Source organism: Chelonoidis abingdonii, chromosome 1 (assembly GCF_003597395.2).
Source record: "Chelonoidis abingdonii isolate Lonesome George chromosome 1, CheloAbing_2.0, whole genome shotgun sequence".
Taxonomy (NCBI): domain Eukaryota; kingdom Metazoa; phylum Chordata; order Testudines; family Testudinidae; genus Chelonoidis; species Chelonoidis abingdonii.
Genome location: NC_133769.1, coordinates 103727181 through 103742994, shown reverse-complemented (window position 1 = coordinate 103742994; position 15814 = coordinate 103727181). Strand labels below are relative to the sequence as shown.

The window sequence follows — 15814 nt, the reverse complement described above, 5'->3', positions numbered from 1 at the left end:
GGAAATTTTGGCTGGTGGCAGCGCTATCAGATCTAAGCTGGTAATTAAGCTTGGAGGTTTTATGCTAGCATCTCATTTTCTGAACTCTAAGGTTCAGATCTGAGTAGGACGCTATGACACCTTCCAAATCCAAAATAGTGCTCTCCTTTAGAAAGCTCCTAACCTGCCTTGAACTGTCCCATTTTTTGTAGTCAACATTTGTGTCATCCACAGATTATGTTAATATAGTGGTGGGCCTGGACTATGGACTCTACTTTCTAGACTCTGCAAACAGAGTAAAGATCTCAAGGCTAAAGACAGGAAAAGCCAGCTACAGTTCTGGGTTGCATAGGCCTCCATCCACTAGCAAGTCCAAAGCTTTCCATTTGTTCTCAGAGCTCAGACACACCAGGAGTTTGCCCAGGCTGGTGGATCCATAGAGCACTTTTCTGTATACTTTGCAGAACACGCTCAGGGCCTGGTCCTTGACTGGAATGTTCACGGCTACTACTTGCATGATCTCAGTGAGCAAATGGCCTGATCCTACTTCTTACGAGACAACTGCTACTTCCTGTGCTCTAGTGGATCACTTAACGCTTGCTTACTTGCAAACGGATGGGATACATTGAGTGTAAAGGAATGTAGTGGTCCCAAAAACAACATACTTCACATGCTGTACACGTAGCAGCCATTTTCCAACTGGAATTATTTCACCCCAGCCAAGAGTACACATCTTAATGCAGTTATTTCTGATGGTGGTGCTGGTCAGGTGTATCATGCATGATAGGAATGTTGGGAGACAGTGTTGATAGACCTGGCCTCTAGTAGATCTCCCCAAATCTGCTGGTTTTGGTGGTGGAAACTATGGGGCCAAATCCTGGCCCTAATGAGATCCATGACAAAAGTCCCATTGATTTGTATGGGGCCTGAATTTCATCCTTGGAATTTTGCCTCCAAGGTGACCTTAATTTATTGACATAGTCTTAAGTCTGGAATTTGTTATTTGAAGCAAACAACGTGACACATCACTTGACACACACACATATGTGGGTGTCAGTGTTCCCATCTGAAAGCCATAGCTTGTATAGTTTGTGTGCAGTTTGTAATCTTTACTTCTCATGAACAGTATTTATTGACCCATACCTATTAGAGTGGTTACCTTTCTTTAATCCCCACTTTTTGTAGTTTCTCGGAGTCACAGAACTATCCTCCTATTGTGAAGGCTACTTCCTAAAAAATATGATGGTCCTCATTGAAAATGAAGCTTTCAAACAGCTGTTGTATGACAAGAATGGAGACACGTCTGGTCAGAATGTACTACAAGACTTACAGAGGACGTTGGCGACACGGATTCAGTCAATTCATTTGTCATCTTCAAAGGGCTCCGTTGTATAAAGTTCAGGAAGGAGGTCGCACTCAGAAAAGACACTGCGAATTCAGGCTCCTGTTGCAGTTGCTTAAATGAACATACAAAATTCTACTTCACATTGGAATATATATATATATATATTTTGTTGGCCAAAGGTGCTGATTTTAGGCTGCAGTCTCACTTAGATGAGGGAATGCTGTACATATGGCTCCTACCCATTTTTGAGAAACAAGGATATAGCACTATTCTGTGAATTACTGTTATGTTCAATTCTGAATGCAAAAGTGTGGTCTTGGAGCTAATGCCAACAAAAACCAGAATTCACCAATGAACAGCAGAAGCCTCTGCCTGAACAAAGACACCATGTACCACTTAAACTGACAAATGAGTTATTTAAGGTTATTTTGCTCCATCATGTTATACATTTAAGAACTGTACTGTACCTATCCCAGAGTCCATTCTATTGTGCATTTAAGAAATGTAAGATTTGTTAGTTGCTGTTTCATAAGGATCAACTGTGTTAGAGAGTTGGTAAGGCTGTTATAAATGAGGAAATATACTGGCAAATTTTTAGGGGTGGGAACTTTTTAAAATTGTTCATAACAAATGGGGTGGCCTTGTAGTTTAAAATCTATTTCTTAAGCTTAAAAATTCATTTTTGACAGAGTTGTGTTCGCGAATCTGTGTACCATGTTTTCTTTTTTAAAGGCACACTGTGTAAATACTGTATACATATGAGCAGGTTTTGCTTATATTCTTTCCTAAGGTGGTATAATCTTGCCTAAATGGTTATGGTTACATCAAAGAGGTATATTACCAAGACAATATCTAACACGGTAGTTGGGGAATAAAAATCTGCATGCTAATTGTGATTTGGGATTAAAAACAATAACAAACTCAACATGCATTTGCATGGTAACTGTACCTGTGAAATGTTATGTTTGTGCTTTGTTTTGCCAAGACTGCTTGTCAAACTCCGTTTGCGAAATTAGCACATTTACTTTCCTTTCTTGGTGCAAATGGTAGTGAGATGATTCCCACAGAGACTTATTGGAAGATGCTGATTTCCGTTTGTTACATGGAAGAGTTAATATCAGCCTTTACTCTAGTAACATATCAATATTTCGCTAGTGGCCAGAGATTGTGACTAAGTTAGACTTTTTTAAATTATTATTAAATATGTACTATAGAATAATTTCTTACTGTATCCTCAGAATGTATAGGTTATCTACAATGGAGATGTTCAATGTCAGGGCTCAATTTATTTTGCAGCATACTGTTAGCAAGAGAGATCTGTTAAGTGCCACAATTTTCTGGACATCTTGTACTTGATGATACCTTTCATGAATCGGTTGCTTTAAAACACAGGGAAGACCTCAGTAAAGAGTAGGAGAAAGGCACTACCTTTTCAGTGGCAAAATTACATGTATTTCTTTTCTAGCATGCTTTTTGAAACTGTGCCCAGTTCACAGATTTTTAGGAGCTTTAATTTGACAGTGCATGGTAACTTCTTGGTCTTTTGTTAGAGTATTTATGTCCAGTGCTATTTCCTGTTTATAGCTTTTGGAATGCTCAGAAAACACAGTCTTTGCATTAGTTATCAACATGATAGGAGACTGTTTTATTGTTCTGATCTGTAAATCCTCCCGTATGCTTGATCATTTTAAAGCCTATACAGTATCTGCAACAAATTACAAAATTGTCTAAACTACCATTAATGTCTCAGAGACACAGCATGTCAGCCTAACAATGAATTATCAGACAATTTGTTTCTGCATATGATATGCCATATAAAATGTTGTCTAGAACATTTAGCTACTGGCGACTTACTTTTCTGTGAATGTTGCAATGCTAAAGAAGCAAGAACCTGATAAATGCAATCGGAACACTTGGGGGTGCTTATATTATAGTTTGGTGTGCTTCCTCACTCACTGAAACCCATTCTTCCATATTGGTAACAATCTACATAATAAAAACAAATCTCACCCAGCAGCTTAATGTTAATTTCTCTAAATATAAAATTACAGTGCTCCAGATTTTTATCAAGTAGGCCAAATTCTACCCTCAGGTACACACACAGCTCCCACTAAAGTCATCAGGCATTGCAGACATGTATCCACAAGCATAATTTTTCTCTGTGGGACGTAAAAGCACAGGTATAAATTCAGCTAGGCAATCTGGTGTCTTAACAGGATGATAACCACTGCTTATGTAGCAATGACTTCAGGGCGTACATTAATAGCGGTCCAGGGCATTGGTAATAGGATATAGAGCCCTATATCTCTGGGTTACTCATTAGAATATTGATGTAGACTGATGTCACCAGCACAGAAATCCACCACAATAGGTGTAACTTTCTTTGGCAGTGTCAGCAAAAAAAATCAAAGACTGGATAGGAAAGGGAGACTTCTGTCTCACCCTGAGGCCTTGGCTACGCTTGAGAGTTACAGCGCAATAAAGCCACCAACAGCGCTGTAACTCACTCCCCGTCGACACTGGCAAGACACATACAGCGCTGTATCTCCATGGCTACAGCACTGCTTGTACTCCACCTCCCGGAGAGGAATAAAGAGTATAGCACCGCTGCTGCTGCACTGGGAGGCCAGTGTAAACAGGGAATAACCTTAGTACGCCATGACTGACCTCAGAAGCTTTCCATAATCCTTTCAAGTGAAGGTTCCGCTCTTTGTTTTGTTGTGAACTCTGGGCTCCCGGAGCTGCTTATCAAAAAAACCAAACACAGCCCGTTTGCTGTGAATGAGCGGAGGCAGGGGGGCTCCCTTTGGAACGCCCACAGCTAGTGTTTGCTTGAAAAGAGAGGCACTGCAGGGGGGGGAGGGGAAGGGTCCGTTTCAAGGAGCGGCTGCTTATCTGGTCTGTGAGGAAAAAAGGCTATTTGCTTTCAGTGAGTGAGAGGGGGTGGGGGGGTCAGAACTTGCAAGGCAGGGAGCTGACACAGTGTCGGCTCCAAAAATCCACTGTCTCTCCCTCCCACGCTCCCTGTCACACTCCACCCCACCCACCCCCTTTTGAAAAGCACATTGCAGCCACTTGAATGCTGGGATAGCTGCCCATAATGCACTGCTCCCAATGCCGCTGCAGATGCTGCAAATGTGGCCACGACAGTGCGCTGGCAGCTGTCAGTGTGGACAGACTGCAGCGCTTTCCCTACTCCGCTGTACGAAGACAGGTTTAACACCTAGCGCTGTACAGCTGCAAATGTAGCCATACCCTGAGAACTGGCTCCTTTAGGTTAGGACTGAGACGCATAGGATGGGCTGTGGTAAGCTTGAAGTGTCACTGACGTTGTGGTATTTGTTCTGCTGCTAAACAGAGGACATCACTTGCTCTATCTCTAATACATCTTTCATGCAGGGATTTGCCCCATTATCCTTAATTGCCAGTTGGATGCTGCCCTGTGCCCACGTGGTGGCTGGATTTCAGTAATGCTGTAGGTCTCTAAATCATGAAGCACCTGAGAGTCTTCAGAATGAACGGTGCTACATAAAAGTAAAATAATTCATCTTATCAGAGAGCCCAAGCTAAGTAGGGTCAAGGCTTCCCAGACCTCCAATAAAACATGTGCTTCAGAAGACACTGTTGGTGGGTCAGAAGGTGGCTTTTCCCCTCTGAGTCCCTGGACCAATGTCCTAGCCTGGTGCTTGAGAGCTCTGTGCTATGGGTGGTAACATCTTTCAGATGAGTCATAAAGCTGAGGTCTTGACCCCTTGTGGTCATTAAAGAACTGATGACATTACACAAGAGTAGGTTAGAACTGTCAACCTCAGGGTCTTGGCCAAACTTCAATTTAGTAATTATATTGTGCCTACCAAAATTCCTCTTATGTATTGCAAGTAGGTATGTTATTCACTTCCTGTCCTAAATGTGTACCGTTGCAGTGTGCTGTTGTAAGCACCTGCCTTTCACCCTAGCATTTGCTTGTATGTCAGTGGTAGATGAAGAAATTTGTGTAAGAGAGAATTATGCATATGATAAATAAGTCAAACTCCCACCCTACCTTGCATGGGTGCAACTACACAGCGAACTATGATACTTTCCTAGTGCTCTTTTCAGCACGGAGTGGAGGGCCTGGCTAATGTGTCTCCTGGTACTTTACGGCCCCAAGGTGATGTGGTCAGGACCCATGCACCCCTCTTATACTGTGTCCTGCTCATCACACAATAGAGAGGGCTGTATCCTGTCATTTTAGAGCAGCATTATGGTGTTCTGAAAAGAGTTCCCTCAGCCTCTTTGCACTAATGAGATGGCTACTGTACTATCCTTCAGTCCAGCTCATCTGCAAGCCTTCCCCTTATAATACCACCTGCACAGAATGAGTCTACTCAGAGCAAGATTTTGAATCTGTAAAGCATTTTAAGACCCTCTGGGACAAAAGATGCTTTATAAAATCAGATATTCTGTATCTGAACAGTTCATGTTCTGCGTCTTCTGTTTTTTAAATGTGGAATGTTTTTTATTTGTGTGTGTGAGTGAGAGAGAGAGAGACATGGACAGTAAATAAATTTACTGTGTATCTTATGAGATGTGACACCATGTCTGTAATGAGATCTCTTGTTAATGTCAGTCAGCCTTCCCTGAAGCTAAGGGTTCAGCAATATGCATTAGTGAACTGAATAGCTAAACCTCCAGCGCCACTTGCCCCAAAGGGCTTACCTTTGCACATAGGTGAGCATTTTTTAATGTTTGATATAAGATCATTGAAGGTAATTTGTAATTTAGATGAGGGGGAAATGGGCATTCTAGAAAAAAAATCAATTCAAAGTATAGTGTGGGGCCATTCATTAAACAAACCAAAAGGCTTGGTGCAATACCCGTTGAAGTCCAGTAGATAGGGCCCCATTTTTTAGCTCTTATTCAGACGTTAAGCAATTTGCCATGAATCTGCTACATGTGAATCTGAAGTGTAGATCATGTTGAACTTAAGCAGAAAAGTAAAATGCATATATGTAATTGGGTAGCAGTGTCTATGTGCTTAAGTAGGGAAAGATACCTCCCCATCTCCATCTCTGAAGACTTGGCGTGTTCTTATGTTTACTTCAGAAAATAACAGAAGAAAGAATCCCAACACCAATGCTTTGGTGACACAGAAGAGCTAACACTGTAAATGAGACACACTTGCTTGCTTCCTTCATCTTTGTCCAAGTCTATCAGTTACCTCTTTCAGATTTCAGTAAAGGTTATATTTATGAAGTTATTAGGGAAAAATGAAAACCAGAGAGAAAGCCATGATGGAAAAAATTCTTTCCGAGAATAAAACAGAACTGTAGCATGAAGATTTCAGATTACAAAATCTGCAGCAAACCCTTCCTGCAGAGAAAAGACAGGTTTTCGCTTTCATCTTGTAAAACTAATGATGGTTTGATTACTTGTTGGAGCTTTATCAGTATTATTCTGTATCTAGCACAGGAAGCTGTCATATGCCATCTCTCAATGAGGTTTCTATGGAAAAGGTTTCTTTATTGGGAAACAAAAATTGCACACCCAGATAATACTATCCAGAGCACAAGGAGGTGATGTCTTACTTTATGCAACCACCATTTAAGTACTGGCTTTTGGGTTTACATAAGTGTTCTAGTTATTTTAAAATGAACAATATATCTGGAACATTTGTTTGCCCTTCTCGTTGTCCATTTAAGCTTGTACAAACTGCACAATAGTAAAAGCCACTGCACAGAAAATTGGGGAATTATGGATGATTTAAAAGATTAAGCAATAGTTTAGCTCAATGGGTACAGTTTTTGAAAAGGCAATTTAGGAGCTGAAGGCCCTTTTTCGAAAGAGACTTAGGAGTCTACATCTTATTGAAAGTCATTAGGACTTAAGCACTTTTGAAAAATCTTCCCCAATATCAAAACTGTTCAGATGTTAATGTTATGGAGCAAGCTGTCTACACCCAGGAAATTAAAAGTTAAGGAGAAGAATCTACTTTTAATTCACACTGTATTTAATATGAGATACCAGCCTTAATTTTAAATGTAGCAGCTTTTGTGACAAGCTAAATTCTTCTTTAACATATTTTTATTTAATTTCCTTGTTTTCTTTTTTTTTTTTAAGTTTAAAAAGAAGGGTTTTCTTTTCGCCTAATGTATTCAGTCTGCTGGATCTTTAAATGTTCAATCATATAATGAGATCCTTAGCACATTATAAATGCTAAAATGTCTAGGAAAATTTCTGAAAACATGTTCACTGAGTGCACCTTGGAATATTTTAACCCCCAATCTCTGATGTTAAATCTTTTAAAATCTCTAGTGAGATTAGGATTCATGCCTTGCCAAATATCATTTTGTAAATCCAGTGTTAACATTGTACAAATACAAACCAGCATTTGAAACCAGCAAGGATTTTTTTTTCTTTAATCTGGTTAGCCAGATCGTCTTTTCAAGTGTCAAATAATTTATTTTTAGTTTGAGACTATGTATGCAAAGCTTCTGAATGAATTGGTATAACCAAGTTAAGAAATGGGGGAAGCTGGGTTTAGAGAGAAATTTAACTGCAGTAGTGCAAAAGGTACACTTATTTTAGGGCCTGAGCTAACTCGCACTCACAGCAATGGGAATCTTCCATTGACTTCAGTGGGAGTTGAATCAGGCCTGGAATATTTAAAAGTGTGCTAAAGCAGTGTGTCTTAGCCTTTTTGATACCAAGGACCGGCTTGCTGCCTTCTTAAACTGTGTCAGGGAGATCCCAGGGACTGGCACCGGCCCATGGATTTGTCGTTGAGAAACACTGTACTAAAAGATATACTCTTCCCATATGCTTAACTGTGGTTGGTATCAATGAGAGGATCCCATAAGAACTGAAGGGAGAATATGCCCTGAAGGCCCAATCCTATCGTCCTTGTGCATATTGGCCCTAATTCAGCAAAGGTGCTTAATTACGCATGTGCTTAATGTGTGTGACTTTAAGCATCCCTTTCCAGCAAAATACTTAAGTATGTGCTTAAGATCTGTTGGTTTCAATGGTACTTAAGCATGTGTTTAAAATTAAAGTTAAGCACATACTTGAGCAAAACTCTTAACGACGATGGGATCACTCATGTACTTAAGTGTTCTGGTGATTCAGGCCCTTCAAACGTCCAGTGATTTTGCTGGAAGCATCACACACTTACAGGCTGCAGAATCAGGCTCAAGTGTGGATATGAAGCATTTTTATGAACTGGACCTGCCTGAGAAAACAATGGCAATTCTAATTTCAGGAAAGTGACATTCCATGAACATCCATTTAGCTAGTAGGGTTAATATGTAATATTTACTATAATTACATTTCACCTTTTTTTAAAACTCTCTTTGAGGTAGCACCTGAGTCCAGCAAGTATGAAATAATGCCAAAGGAGTTTAAATACTTGTCCATATTGCCAAACCTTGCTAACTTACCCAAACAGAAGTAGTCCCATCAAAATTATGGAGAGCAAGATTTAGCCCATGGACTGTACAAATTTACTGATGTGTGAACACAAGTCCCAATTCAGTTCAGTAAGACTGATTACTTCCTGGAAAAAAAAATCCTGCCAATTCACCCTGGTCGTAAATGAACTGAAGTCAAAGGAGTTATTCCAGAGATGAATTTAGCTCGCTGGGTGCAGTCCAGTATGTAAGCAAAACTCCCAGTGAAGTCAATAGGTTTTTTCCTTTGTAGGGACTGCATAATTGGGGCCACATAATGAACTATATTTATCAGACAGGCAGACCATTCTTGTGTAAATGCTGTTGGTAACTTTGTGTGAAGGCCAAACAAAACAAAATCAAACTTCATGGGAACACACCAGAGAATAATAAACTTGCACCTTGATAGGATAGCTTTTAGTGTATATTATATGTAAATTTCAAACCAGAGAATACATGTCGTTCACTGTACGTATCTGGTTACTTAGGTGGCAGTGCTGTGCACTGCTGTTCAGGAGCTCCAGGTTCTCTAGTCTTGGGTTTCCAACTCTAAAGGTTGCTGGAGGCCAGTCAAAAATAGGAGGGATGGAGTGATCGCCACCCACTACAAGTGTGGTTAAGACTATGGATCAGGACAGAGGTTGGCTTTGGAGAAGATTGCTTGCCCACACTCCTGGCCAGTGAATAAGTGCCTCCTTCACAGTCATGTAAAGTAGAAGGGAAGTTATTGAGTTTCTGGTGGTCCACGTGGGTGGAGAATATTCAAAATCCTATTTGAACCAGTCTTTAATAGGGACCTGGTTTGATAAGAAGGAACCCATGATTTAATGTAACACACAAAGGACCACAACAAAACTGTGTCTATACTTATTTCCTAATGTCTCTGTATTGAATGGGTTTGATAATTTGTAAAAAGACCAACTGATTGCTCCTGTTGTGTTACTGCTTTGAATTTCTTTGCATGAACTCTGGCATATAATTCTTTAAGGGAACTATCTATATATATATATATATATAGCCTGCAAAATATTCTTGTTGGACAGCCATGTTTTGTGCAAATTGTATATTACTGTTGTGAGCAATATTGGAATATGAACTTTTATTAGTTGTTGGCATTAAAATATGTTTTTATTGATAGTAAATTTGTCATATTATTTTTGGGTGTATGTACCATGAGCTTTCATATTCAGGTGTGAGCATGACTACGAATGGGCCATTTTCAGTGCAGCAAAAATATCACCAACTTTCACTAAACAAGCAGGCATGCAAATCACATTCATTTTAATGCCAGTTACAAACTTATTTATTCATGCCAATTGACAGGCCTATACTTTTTTAAGCTCGCAATAACAATGCTTGACTTCATCTTTGAAAAGATCTTGCTGTTAGCCCCTTTTTAAAAAATGGAACTAAAGCCCCAATCCAGAAAAGCATGTGCTTCGCTTAAAACACATGAGTAGACCCCTTAACCTCAGTGAGACCACTCACATGCTTAAAGTTAAGCATCGGCTTAAATGCTTTGCTGGATCAGGCTCTAAAAAAAATCCAGTTTTCTCTTGTCTTTGGATAGTAAATGCTTTATTTTCAGCTTTTCATGCAGCACATTTTTCAGTTTAGGGACCTTTTGAAAGTGAAATATTAATATGGCTTTATGAGAGCTACAGCAACTATCTAGTCATTTGGCACTTGATGTTTATAACTTTTAGGTGGCTGTAAACACCATAAATAGCTGTTTGCTCTATGTTTACTTCTGGGAAATGTATTCTATTGATTTAAAATGTTTAAAGTTAATACATTGCCTTTTTTGTACATTTGTTACTTCAAAGGTTTGATTTAAATTATAACAATTATAGTATATTTTCAGACTTTAAAAAATAGCTGACAGTTCTGTATTTGAGAGGGAAAGTTATTAATAAATATAGCAGATTCATATTCTAATCCTATTTTATATCGCTCCCTTCAAAGGTTTATCAGATTGCAATGAATACTCCTAAACAGCAGGTGGAGATCTTTTGAGTGTGTTTATGAACCATCCCTGTTAAATAAAAATTTTAGTTTTTCTAGCTTAGGAAATGGTGCTCTGAGTGTTTTTTGTTTTTCCTTCTCCAGTTCAGATATTTCTCTGTATAACTGAAACACCAATAATGTTGAGATTCTCCCAGTAACAGAGTCCCAGGAATCTTATGATTCTATGGATTTTACAGCTGGAAATTTTGACAGTTTTTAGTTCAGCACTTATAATTGTCATTGTACAGAACATGGAAAAGACATGGTCCGTGCTCCAAGAAGCATTCAGTCGACAGCCCTGATTCTGCACAATAAATTTGACTTCAGTGAGACTACTCGTGCTTAAAACTCAGCATGTGCATAATACGTCTTTGTAGGATCTGGGCATAACTAGACAATTTGGATACATAAAGACTTGGGTGATCAGTAGTTGGAGTTAACATATAATGCTGTAGCACAGGGATCAGCAACCTTTCAGAAGTGGTGTGCTGAGTCTTCATTTATTCACTCTAATTTAAGGTCTCGCGTGCCAGTAATACATTTTAACGTTTTTAGGTCTCTTTCTAGAAGTCTAATATATAACTAAACTATTGTTGTATGTAAAGTAAATAAAGATCTTAAAATGTTTAAGAAGCTTCATTTAAAATTAAATTAAAATGCAGAGCGCCCCGAAGTGGTGGCCAGGGCCCGGACAATGTGAGTGCCACTGAAAATCAGCTCGTGTGCTTCCTTTGGCACGTGTGCCATAGGTTGCCTACCCCTGCTGTAGCAAGTGTGTAAACTGGGTGGCAGTTAAATACTAATAGGTGTCACAAAAGAAGTATGCTTTGGGAAGAGATATTAAAAAGGATGAGATCATCACCATGGAAATCAAAGCAGGTGTTAAAAAAACCTTTGATTTCAGGTTTTTTGAATCAGCATGTGGATTTTATTATTGATTTTATACAACTTTTAACTGTTTCAGATCTTGTGTGATTTGGGAGATTTAGAGTCAAATACTGCCCTTATATTCTTGCTTAAAACTTCCTTGATTTCAACAATAGCCATATGGATATGTGATGGCAGGACTGTTCCCTTCATCTGCATTTTGTTAATTGTAGAGCTGAGTGGAGTCAAAAAGGTGGTAGGACTTTTTCATGCTCTGCCTGCAAAAAAAGATCTGCATGTGTGAATCAGACTGTGCAGATATTTAAAAGATGAGCATGTGTGTGTGCTGTTAGGCTCCAGGAGCTAATTTCCCCCTTAGAGGTGCTTGAATGTGCCTATGGGCTCTGCTAAGCACCTTGGAATTGGCCCCCTTGTCACTGAGAAATAGTGCCATGTATACTCACGTGCATACCACCCACTGCCTGATGCCATAGTGAAACATCAAATTGTTCAGCTCTTTGAGCCTTTGAGCCTTCTGTCAACACAGAATATCAGGGTTGGAAGGGACCTCTAGAGGTCATCTAGTCCAACCCCCTTCTCAAAGCAGGACAAATCCCTAGACAGTTTTGTTTTTTTTTAAACCCCAGTTCCCTAAATGGCCCTCAAGGATTGAGCTCACAACCCTGGGTTTAGCAGGCCAATGCTCAAACCACTGAGGTATCCCTCCCCCCAGGATAGCATAAAGCATCTTCATTAAGCTGTACAGTGGCACGCCAATGCAGCATTTTAAGTGTAGACTTGCCCTTAGTGTAGTCACTCTTATTCCATTCTGAGTGCCCTTTTCCAGTTTAGGTTATGGAGAAAGGGTTTAGGCTAAACTGCAAAAAGCCATATACCAGAATAAGGGCAAGTCTACACTACAAAATTAAATCCACCTAAGTTGCATCAACTTACAGCCACTGCAGTAATTAAATTACTTTTGCATGTCCGTGCTACCGATTTGTCAGTGGGGAGCACTGTGGGACAGCTTCTGAAAGGCAGCAACAGTCAATATAAGCAACACAGTGTTTACACTGACACTGCATCGACCTAAGCACTACACCTCTCACAGAAGTTACGAAGTTGGCGTAGTGAGTGAGTTTCATCAGTAGCAGCCTCCTTTTAGCATAGATGCTTACAGAGTTAGGCTGATGTCAGCTGACTTATATTGACCTAATTCTGTAGTATAGACCAGGACTAACAGTGTTCACTTAAGGACTTACGCTGGTATAATTAAACTGATATGACAGTACTGGTAAAACTTTCCCATGTAGACAAGGCTTACTTTATTTTTTAATGAAAGCTAAGATTCTGGAGAACAAGAAAGTAACTTCTGAGAAGTGCTGGTGTGGTGTATGAGTATGGATGGTACTGGCTGTGTCCGAGTCCTACTGTAAAGTACCAAGGGTAACTGCATAAATGATAATGTTCTATGCATCAAAGAACTGGAGTCTATTCCTGAAATACTGAACATTTAAAGGAACTAGTATTGAACAATACACAAAAGTGGAAATAACCGCTATTGAGCCAAACCCTGAGCCTATCAGCTTCCATGGTGAAGAGCAGCCAGAGTTAGGCCCTACAATTGCTTTGATGAGTAAAGGACACCCCTCAGGCAGTTGTGCCGCCCTCAGACAACCACCCAAAACCATTCTTCTTCCTGGCTCAGTCCCACATCCCACTACCCTCTTCCCCATCATATGGGGATTAAATGATGTCCTGGAGGCTCTGTGTTTACATAGAGCTTTCCTGTGTCCCAGCAGAGGAGCATCATGTGACCAAGTGGTATAGGGGAGAAATACTTTTTGCAGTAGGGAGGGAGGAGGTTCAGTAAAGTGACTAGTAATATATAGTACAGCAGAACACCAGGATGGAAATTACTTGTTACATTGCAATTACCCCAGAGGTCCCAGTTAGGCTTGGGGCCTCATTGTGCTAGCACTTTACAAATACAAGATGAGACACAACAAATGGATGCAGCAAACAAGGCATGGGAGATGCCAGAAGCTCATTACAAAGTACTGTATTTTGATAGATATTAATGTACTTCCTTCTCACTCCAGCACCACAGAAGGCTCACAATACAAAATGGAAAATGCCCCACAGCACTGTCTGCTTGACATATGGCTAAAGTACTGTAGTCATGCTGTCTGCCAAGTTTAAATTTTGCTGTCAAACACTTGTTTTATTATGTGAACTGTTCCTTACCTTAACCTCATTTAAACATTTTCCGATACTTGTAGTTCCCAGTTAACCTCTGAAGCAAAAGTTTAAGTGATGCAAATAGCAATTATTTCTGCCTGTTAAAAAGAAGACCATAATCCTACTTGTCAGAAGGGACATTTCCCCATCCTATGAGGATTTAGTTAGATATGGTGTGTAAGATACCAGCATTCAGAAGTGGGAAAGGAAAAAAATTCCTCTGAGCTAGTTATACAATTATGGAGTTTTATTTCCTGCGCCATCCTCTGAAGCATCTGATACAGGCCACTGTACAGATCCAGTGTGTTAATTTCTGTTCCTGTGGAAGGATTTTTAGAGAGGACATACCTTGACGACACCTTTATTATTTACTGACTATAGCGTAATGTACTTGGTGATGTTCAAAGAGATAAGATAACATGGTACCTTCTAAAGCAGTTTATAACCTAGATCAGACATAGGCAGTATAGTCCAGACACATACAATGATACATAAGCTGATCTTTTTATTTTGAAGCAGTGCTAGATGGTGTTTTTTGGTTTTTATGTTTTTTGGTTTATCCCCCAATTTTGGTGGATTGGTGTTGAAAAGCTCCAGAACAAAAGTGTGAGAAGTCCAAAGACATGAGGAGACCAGAGTGATGAACTTCCCTGCAAGGTATGAATGGGGAGCTGTAGTTCAGTGCAGAAGGTAAGGGATTTGAAGAGGTGAGTGATCTGGTCACAGTGACTAGTGAGGGAGATGATTTTAGAAACTGCCTTTTTGCTAGTAGCCTGGAATGGGCTGAGCTGAGATGCCAGGAGGAGCTGGATGCAGCAGCCTGTTATGGTGGAAGATGCTAATATCATTAAGTGGGGTTTTGATCTATAGACAATAGCAGACCTGGTTAGAGCTGAAACCTGTTTTAGGCACCCTTCTTACAGGGTAAACGGAAGGTGCAATTAAGTGTGTGACATAGCTGGAGACGATAGAAGCTACTGCCAAAAGCAATCGCACTATATGGCAAAGCCTGATCAGAAGCAAAGCCATGTCTGAAGCTAGGCGGTAGTTTGACAAGCTGTTATGAGAAGCAGACTGGGAGAAACCAAGCTGTGTGTGTGGCCCTTAAGAAGCAGAGGGACAGAACTCCTAGGCTACAGGACTGGCTGGAAAATCTTGGAAACTGAGCAAGGAAACTGCCTGCTGCAGCTTGCTCCTACTATATGGACCTTTAGAGAAACAGAACTTTGTGTACAGCTTTGTAAATAGGATTGTGCTTGTATCATGCATTTCTCCTCCCCAGGGAAATGAACTGACAAGACCCTGAATACAGACGCCCCCCAACTTACACAGTTGTTCTGTTCTGGAGAGCCTTGCATAACTCTAATTTTGTGTAAGTCAGAAAAATATAGCCATACCTTATGCAAAAATTTCTGCAACTCGAAAAATCCTATTTCTGGTTTATGGAACTTTTTCCCTAAGTGCAAATTTGCGTAAATCCAGTCCTGCGTAACCCGGGAAGCATCTGTATTAGTTAACTGCTACTGCTCCGCCCAAAAGGGAACAGCACCAAGAGCCAGCACCACGCAGCTGTCAGCCTCGTGCTCTCCACTAGCACCACCACCCCGGCCCCCAGCAGTAAAGAGAACACCTGCCGCTCCCGCTACTCCCACAGTCCCGCTCCGCCCCTAGCACCTCCCCCAGCCCCTCTCCCGGCTCCTCCCCCATCCCACCCCTCTCACTTCCCAACCCCTGGTCCGGCCCCTACTCTGGACCCTGGCTCACCGCTGGGCCCCGCCTACTTATTCCCAGCCCCGCCCTTTCCCTCCCTCTGGCCCCGCCCAAATCGCTCCCTGCCAGTGGCTGAGTTCGCTCCTCCTCCTATTGGGGCGGGGTCTCTGGTCCCTCCCCGGCGCTTAGTGATGACCTCACGTAGGCCTTCTCGCCCTCTTCCTGCCGAGGAGTTGTC

The 15814-nt window shown here is 40.8% G+C and overlaps 1 protein-coding gene across 2 annotated transcripts in view; it reads left to right on the top strand.

Moving 5' to 3' along the window:
• ABTB3 (ankyrin repeat and BTB domain containing 3) overlaps positions 1–3340 on the top strand; it is a 322494-nt gene extending 319154 nt beyond the window's left edge. For both annotated transcript variants that reach the window (XM_075068627.1, XM_075068623.1), the window contains one exon: positions 1165–3340. In XM_075068627.1, coding sequence (XP_074924728.1) covers positions 1165–1374 — 210 coding nt within the window. In that variant the 3' untranslated portion in view covers positions 1375–3340. The remainder of the gene's footprint in view (positions 1–1164) is intronic.
• Positions 3341–15814: the final 12474 nt, after the last annotated feature.